Genomic DNA, 7,981 nt, shown 5'->3' with positions numbered 1-7,981 from the left:
AAAAATACTGGTGGCAGGAGGAAGGGATACATAATACCCAGCTCGCTTTTCCAAACCTACTCTCCTCATCTCTAATATCAAATTAATCAGGGAGTCATACCATCTAGAGGAACTGTACGGGGACAGAGAAAAGCCCAGCGAGCCTGATTCAGAGCCCACTGAAGACACTTTTTATTTAGCACTTTACAAAGGAAGTTAGTATCATTATCTCCTTGTTAGGGAAACTGAGGCACAGAGAAGCAGATTAACTTGCCTAAGGTCATGAAGCTGGCCACCGCTAGAGCCTCGTCCAGTGTACTACCCCCTCGGTGACACCAAAGACACCAATGAGTTAGCTGACTGTGAGGGAGGTGGGGAGGTAAAGGACATAGGTTTGCTGCTTGCGAAAGACACACTGCAGCTCCCTTCTTAGCATATATTTCCAGGAAGTGGTGCAGTAAGGCTGGGTGGAGAAAGATCAGTGAACAGAAACCCCTTTCCTACCACATGTGAATTTAGGATGCTGCAAGTAGCATCCAGGGCCTGTCTGCTTCCTTTGAATGTTAGATGCTGTTCTGACGGTGTCCATCCCCATTGCAGAACAAGAGGGAGTACTACGAACAAACCCTCATCCAGGAGCTCAAGAAGAACCAGCATTTACAGGAGTACGTGAGGCAGCTAGAAGGCAGACAGCACCACGACAGGGAGAAGAGGACCTCAGCTGTAAGTTCACTGTAAACCCTCCTCCTCCTCCCATAAAGGAGTCTAAGAACGGGGACTGGACCAAAGCTGCAGTGTTACAAACACAACTGAAAGTGATTCATTGGGTTGGAAGAGTTCAACTTTGTTATTGCATAGAAAACAGCCACCACCTCCATTTTCACTCAGGGAGGGCAAGGAACCCCACACTCTTTAGATCAGCTCCTAGCTGTAGACTCAAAGGCCACCTGTGCTTGGCATTTGTCATATTGCTAGGTGTGAAAGACACCAGGTCAGTGCTGATGCACAGCCATGGCTTTGACAATGTCCCGGAGCCATGCAAGTTGCTGCAGCATATAGCCAACTCTATTAACAACAACGCACTAAGCAAGTTTAGGGTGACCAGATGTCCCGATTTTATAGGGACAGTCCTGATTTTGGGGGCTTTTTCTTATATAGGCTCCTATTACCCCCCACCCCTGTCCTGATTTTTCACACTTGTGGTCTGGTTACCCTAAGCAAGTTTGACTCAGCCGAAATTACTGAGCTTCGGGATGCAAAAATCAGAATGAAAGAAGCAAAGAAATATTCTCAGCAGCACAAAGAGTCCAGCTCCCACCACAATCCTGTCCTCTAACAACTGGGGATGGCCTGGTGCTCAGAGCAGGTTTAGAAGACATGGAGATCAGAACACCCACTCTACACCAGCATTCTCTGGGTGGGGCTAGAACAAGAGTGGGAGAATTATTGACAATGTATGTGCCTCATCATGTGACCTCACCAGCTTGTCAGCACCTATAATTTCTCTTTCTTCCCGATTTTCGAAGGACTCCGGTTCCATCTATCCTGGCTTTGAAGTACAGATAACCACACCTACTACAATTGCACCCAAATGTGCTCCAGAGTTTGGCTGGCCAGCATGGATGGGGATCCAACTGTGTTAAAACAACAGTGCTCAAACCTGGCTAGGAATCGAGGCTAGATCGAGGCTCCACTATAGATTGGCCCCATCCACACTGGCCAGCCAAACTGTACTAGATTATTTCAGCTACAGACATGCTGAAGCTTTCAAACACTGCTTGAGAGCCAGTGCAGACATCTTATTTTGTTGTTATTTGTATTAGAGTAACGTTTATGGGCCCCAGGTTGTGTCCCTGTTCTGCTAAGCTCTGGCCATACACAAGAGAGTTTAGACTCTAAACAGGAGGGGAAACTGAGGCAGAGTGGGGCAGTGACTTGCCCACGGTCACACAGCAGGTCAGTGGCAGAACTGAGACTAGAATCCACATCTCCCAACTTCCAGGCCACACCTATACACGGTCCAACTGTTTCCTTATATCATACAATAGCTAAGCCCATTGTTTCAGGTGGCTCTTAGATGGAGTTGCTGGTAGCAGAGAGATGTGGTCTTGAACAGTTCAGTTGCCCTCCAGTTAGAACGGCTCATGATCCAAAATTATATCGGAAACAAACTGAAAAATGCAGAGGAGATTCAAATCTCCCTGGAGAGACTGACAGTAAATGCAGGTCTTCAGGAGCAAGCTTCTCTGGTAGCACAGAACCCCTTTGTTAGGCTGGGCACCTGGAGACCTTAAATTTACCTTCATGCTTTTCTTACCTGCTGACTCATGCATGGTACCACTTGCTACCATGGGCATGACCTAATTTAGGGCTTCTCAGCTGTTTCCATATCATGGTGCCACATGCAGCCACTCCGAACTGGCCTGTCTTGCTGGCTCCTGCAGCAGTGCTACAGGAATGGGAGGGTGGCTTGTGAGGCTCTGCTACCCAAGAATGACTTTGCTATAAGCAACAGATTCAGTGTCAAACACAGCCCCACCCAGCCCCTCCCCCTATTGTCACCTAGAGACCAAACTACTGTCCCTTATCCTAATGTATTGTGACCAGGAAGAGAATGAAACACCCAGGGCCCAATGTACAAGTGACTATTTAGCATTTCTAAGAAGCTGGTCACCAATGTGCTGGATGATGCCAACAGCTGACCTTTAAGCCTTTCCTTCCTTAGGGCTCTGAAGTATTGGCATCTGTGCCCTGGGAGGAATTTGTAGATGCCCAGTTCCCGCTTCCTATAAAGAGCCTGAAGGAGAATTCACCCAAAAAGCACGAAGAAGCCAGTCAGAAAGTGCAAGGGGGTGAGACCTACAAGCCCAGGAAGTGCAAGCACTTGGCCCAGGTGAATAATAGCTCGGATCCTGTGAAAGAGGTGACTGACCTGAAGGACCAGCTGGAGGCCTTGAAATGCCAGGTAACCAGGGGTCAGCAATGTGTCCATGGTAAAAATTTTGAAGTCCGTGGTAATTTTTCAAAAAATTGAATGACAATGACATGCCCCCCCCCCCATGTCTGTCACTAAGTACGGTAATTTTGTCAAGTGTCCGTCACGCAACATGGTGGTGCCGACCCCTGCAGGTAACCCAGCATCAGTCATGAAGGATGGGTGCTCATGGGGAAAGGGACTGCTGGGGGGAGGGGGAGGAGAAAAGAGAACCGCACTGAAATGTTTGCTCAGGCAGGTGGGAGAGGGAGCTAGTCTCAGGCGAACATCCAAGAGTGGTGCACTACTCCTCTCCAACCTTTCGCAGGAGGGACTGAGTATTGGCTCTGTGCTCTGCTCCTTCACCAGCTCACACCACCCCGCTGCATCATTTTAATCCCCCATCCTCCCAGCTTGGAGCGATTCTGGAAGCATTCTTCCAGCACCACCTTGTTAGAGTTCAAACAATGTTGTTTAGTTGCTAGCGCGCTGGACCAGGACTTGTGAGACCTGGGTTTTAGTCCCAGCTCTGCCACTGGGTTGCTGGGTAACCTTGGGCATGGCACTGTCTCTCTGCTTCACTTTCCCCATCTGTAAATTGGGGATAATGGTCCCTAAGTGCTTTGAGATGGCTATATAAGAACGAGGTAGTATTATTGGAGTAGCAAGGGGAAGAAATTAGCATGACCAGTCCCCAAAAGGTGGCAATGACTTTTGCATGACAATCAGCATAAGACTGTAGAATGATCATCCCTCCCTAGCATACTGGCCGGTTACCCAGCCGTGACAGAGCTTCCAAGCCCCTACTGACAGGCATCTCTTCCTGCTTTCACAGACAGAAATTTATGAGGCGGATTACAGGACAGAACACAAAGACCGGGAGCGAATCAAAGCAGAGAATGAGAAGCTACGGAAGAAGGAGGAGGAGATGAGGCAGCAGATGGCACTTCTGCAAGAGCAGGTGAGTCCCCTGAGTGCACTGGTCAGCCTGTTAATGCAACTCAGTTGCAGGGAAGGAAAAGCAACAGCCAGCAACTAGGCTGTATTTGAGGCTTTCTCAATGAGGGCAGAATGGATTTAGGAACATGGGGCTTGCCATACTGAATCAGATCACTGATCCTGCTGATTTAGCCTCCTGTCTCTCGCATTGACCAGTGCCTCAAGCATAAGAAAATGGGGAAGACCCTCCCTGATATACCTTGCAAGCTTTTCTGCCTCCAGTTAGTGTAGCTGTATGTGCAAGGGAATCCTTTCTGAAACCTGAATGATATGTGATTCTCCATATTGTCTCTTGGTTTGCAAGTTACAAGTGTTAGTAGGTCCCATTTTCTTATAGTGCGGTGAAGATAGAAGAGCACCTTCCCACTCAACAGATCTGTTCCTGATGTATTTAGAGCCACCACGGAGATATTATGGCGATTGGTGCTGTAGATATTAGATCTGCTGCTTTTGATGACAAAACTTTACTGCTGTCTCCGCGGAGCCGACACAGCTACCGGGGAACGAGCTCGGGTCGGGTCTGGCTCATGGATCACCAACTTTGTTAGCTAAGGTCCCTCTAAAGCGACATGCTCTGCCCTCAGTCTACAGCTGAATATTCCCAGGAAATACAACAGGTGCAGAGGAGAACCCTGCTTGACTTTCCAATCCCAGCACGAGGCTGAACTGGTAGTTAGAAAGACGTCCCTTTCCTTGTGAGCAGTCAAATGGAGGAACCAGCCACAGTCCCAGTGTCCTTTCTGCCCCGGGCTACTTAAAAAATGAAGAGGGTTGCTTTTTGAAAGCGATGTAAGAAACTCATTCCAGCCAGTCTCTTCTTATCATCTGCAACCTCCCCCAATCTTCAGGGTTTAGCGAGTCTGCACCAACCGTTCATCGCTGCAGTGCACTGCCAGGCTCCATGCAGTTTAATGACACAAGGCTGCCTGTCCCACTTGTCCTGAAACACTCTCTTGAAGCCAGAGGATTCTCACTAACCAGGGATGCGGATGCTACAAGGGGATTATTTCCTAATCCCTGAAGATCTAGCAATCTAGAACATAAGAACGGCCATACTGGGTCAGACCAGTGGTCCATCTAGCCCAGTATCCTGTCTTTCAACAGCAGCCAATGCCAAATGCTTTAAAGGGAATAAACAGGGCAATTATCAAGTGACCCGTTCCCTGTCGCCCAGTCCCAGCATCAGGTAGTCAGAGGTTTAGGGACACCTAGAGCATGGAGTTGCGTCCCTGACCATCTTGGCTAATAGCCATTGATGGACCTGTCCTCCATGAACTTTAGTTCTTTTCTGAATCCAGTTATAGCTTCAGCCTTCACAACATCCCTGGCAACGAGTTCCACAAGTTGACTGTGAAGAAGTACTTCCTTATGTTTTAAACCTGCCGCCTATTAATTTCATTAGGGATCCCAGTTCTTATGTTATGTGACGGAGTAAATAACACTTCCTTATTCACTTTCTCCACACCATTCCTGATTTTATAGACCTCAATCATATTCCCCCCTTAGTTGTCTCTTTTCCAAGCTGAAAAGTCCCAGTCCTTTTAATTTCTCCTCATAGGGAAACTGTTCCAGAGTCTGATTCATTTTTGTTGCCTTGCCCTTCTCTGTGCCTTTTCCATTTCTAATATATCTTTTTTGAGATGGGGTGACTAGAACTGTACACAATATTCCAGGTGTTGGTGTACTATGGATTTAAATAATGGAATTATGATACTTTCTATCTTACTGTCTATCCCTTTCCTAATGGTTCCTAACACTTAGCTTTATTGACTTCTGCTGCATATTGTGGATAGTTTTCTGAAAACATCTGCTCCATGACTCCAAGATCTCTTTCTTGAGTGGTAACAGCTAATTTAGACCCCATCATTTTGTATGTACAGTTTGGACTATGTTTTCCAATGTGCATTCCTTTGGATTTATCAACATTGAATTTCATCTGTGATTTGGTTGCCAAGTCACCCAGTTTTGTGGACTAACACAGCTATAGGGGAATGAGCTGGGGTCAGGCCAGGCCTATGTATTTATATAGTACCCAATCACCATGCCAAGTGCTAGGTAGCTGAATAGCTGGAATTGTTATTCTGATCTTTGGAAAGTACTGGCCAGTTGGGAAACGCGGATCAGAAAAGAGGAGATGGGAATTATTCCCTCCCCAAATCAGCATGGACTCAGTTTTAACTATGTTCAAAAGTGTTCATGGTTTTAGCTGCACAATAGCTAGTGCCTCAAGTTGCACAGAGTTGGCCAGAGCCACCTCTGGGCTCACCTGCCTCTCCCTGCGAATTTTTGTTTTTCCTTTGCCTTCCCTGCAGCTTAAGATCTTTGAGGACGACTTCAGGAAGGAGCGGTCGGACAAGCAACTGCTTCAGCGCCTCCTGAAGAGCAAGGCCAGCCCCAAGGAGCCCATCCTTGTTCATCGCTGCAACAGCCAGGAGAGGCCAGTGGTACCCGCCTTGCCTGCGCACTCCACTTCCTCCACATCCAAGCGAGGCAACTGCAGCAAGCACTGTGAGAAGCACAGCCACAAGCAAGGGGAGTGTGCCAAGCACCACTCGCGGGATGCTGAGGCATAGGCACCCCATTCAGCAGAGACTACTAGGAAGGAGAGACATACATCTTCCAGGCAGCACTTCTTAAGCTAACATACATGGTCTCTCCAGCAGTCACCTGCTGCTGGATGCATGTCTCCAGCCACAGGAACCAGCACTGCTCTCCTGCAGAGGCCATCAGGAGATGCTTTCAACACCATAGATGCTTTCAGCAGCCACGCCTTCCATTGGTTATAGCTTAGACCAATCAGGGCTTGAGGTTTCAGCAGCCCCATAGAGCAGAAGCCCAAGTTAATTTACTTGCTTCCTCCCTATTTTTCTCCAAGCTACTGAAATAAGAATGGAAGGTTTGTGCTTGGATTGGAGCTCATCTCTTAGAGCCATCCAAGCAGCTTCACCTTGCTCCCGGGCATCACCTGCTTAAATCTACCTTGCAAGTAATTCTGGGGCAGGGAAAGCTTGACAAGAAGCACGTACATTGCCCACCACATCAAGAAGACTGTTGAGAACAAAAGGCCCTTGGACACTTGGGGGGTAATGCTAGAGTCTGGAAAGGGTTCACCCCACCCCACCTTGAGTCCTTAGCTGTAAGTCATCCTATATTCTAGCAATGCCTCCCAGTGCAGCTGCTGCTCCAGCAAAGGGTTTCTCAGTGCTTCAATTTCTCAAGGGATTTCAGCAGCTCCCCACTCCAGCCTCAAACTCAGCCAGCAAGGACTGGGGACAACTGTTACCTTTATTTATTTTAACCAATCTCCTGGATCCCATAGAGTTGATACTTTATATAAGTGATTAAAAATAAATAAAATAAACACAAATGTCTTCATTTCTTCTGCTTTCTATGTGCTTGTAAGATACAAGAGCAAAGACGTGTTCTTCCCTTCATTAAAAAACAGCTGTGGATTTAGGAACCAGCTCCACAGCACTGGAGATGGATGCTATTTACCTACAATGGAAGCAAAAGCATGGTCAGCAGCAAGGCAAACTTCCCCAAGCCTGCCCTGAACAGTCTCCTGGCTGGGGAGAATTCTGTCTGCGTGGCCTCTCTCTGCGTCCTAAAGAAGTGGTCAGCAGGCAGCTGGTTGTGGCCACACTAGTCTGTTTGTGATGTAGGCTGTTGTCCTTTAGGAACTGGACTGAGAACAAACTAGTTACAGACTCTGTTTGGCTAGGTCCAGACCACTGACCTACAGCTAAAAGACCCAAATTCCACTAAGGGATTTAAAATCCTGTTTGAGGCACATCAGGCTCTCATGATCCTAGGTACTGCTAACAGCTGAACCAGTTAACCAGCCACTGACTGGGCCAGGTTACCTGCTTTCCAAAGCAATACCAGGAGGATTTTATGCAGTGTTATTTGTGACACACAAGATATGCATGCTTATGAGATGAATGGACATCTCTGCTCAGATACCACAGTGATAAAGGTGGTAAAACTACTTAGAGTGCAGATAACCAGGTCAGAGCCATCATATCAGGG

General features: G+C 47.6%; 1 protein-coding gene across 1 annotated transcript; it reads left to right on the top strand.

Moving 5' to 3' along the window:
* Positions 1-261: 261 nt before the first annotated feature.
* On the top strand, positions 262-6,749 carry LOC112120752. Its single transcript, XM_024219902.2, has 5 exons — positions 262-294; positions 580-702; positions 2,705-2,944; positions 3,789-3,914; positions 6,265-6,749. Exons 1-5 carry the CDS (start codon positions 262-264, stop codon positions 6,523-6,525), a joined length of 783 nt encoding a protein of 260 aa, XP_024075670.1. The 3' UTR covers positions 6,526-6,749.
* The last annotated feature ends 1,232 nt before the right edge of the window (positions 6,750-7,981 follow it).

This window comes from Terrapene carolina, unplaced genomic scaffold (assembly GCF_002925995.2).
Source record: "Terrapene carolina triunguis isolate 2854851 unplaced genomic scaffold, T_m_triunguis-2.0 Scaffold137, whole genome shotgun sequence".
Lineage (NCBI taxonomy): Eukaryota > Metazoa > Chordata > Testudines > Emydidae > Terrapene > Terrapene triunguis.
This window is presented reverse-complemented; position numbering and strand designations above follow the sequence as displayed.

Excerpts from the sequence above, each read along its gene's own strand:
- LOC112120752 (XM_024219902.2), top strand. The coding sequence starts at position 262 with ATGAAGCTGGCCACCGCTAGAGCCTCGTCCAGT. Across the intron at positions 703-2,704 it reads GGGAGAAGAGGACCTCAGCT|GGCTCTGAAGTATTGGCATC; the intron begins GTAAGTTCACTG and ends TTCCTTCCTTAG. Across the intron at positions 3,915-6,264 it reads TGGCACTTCTGCAAGAGCAG|CTTAAGATCTTTGAGGACGA; the intron begins GTGAGTCCCCTG and ends CCTTCCCTGCAG.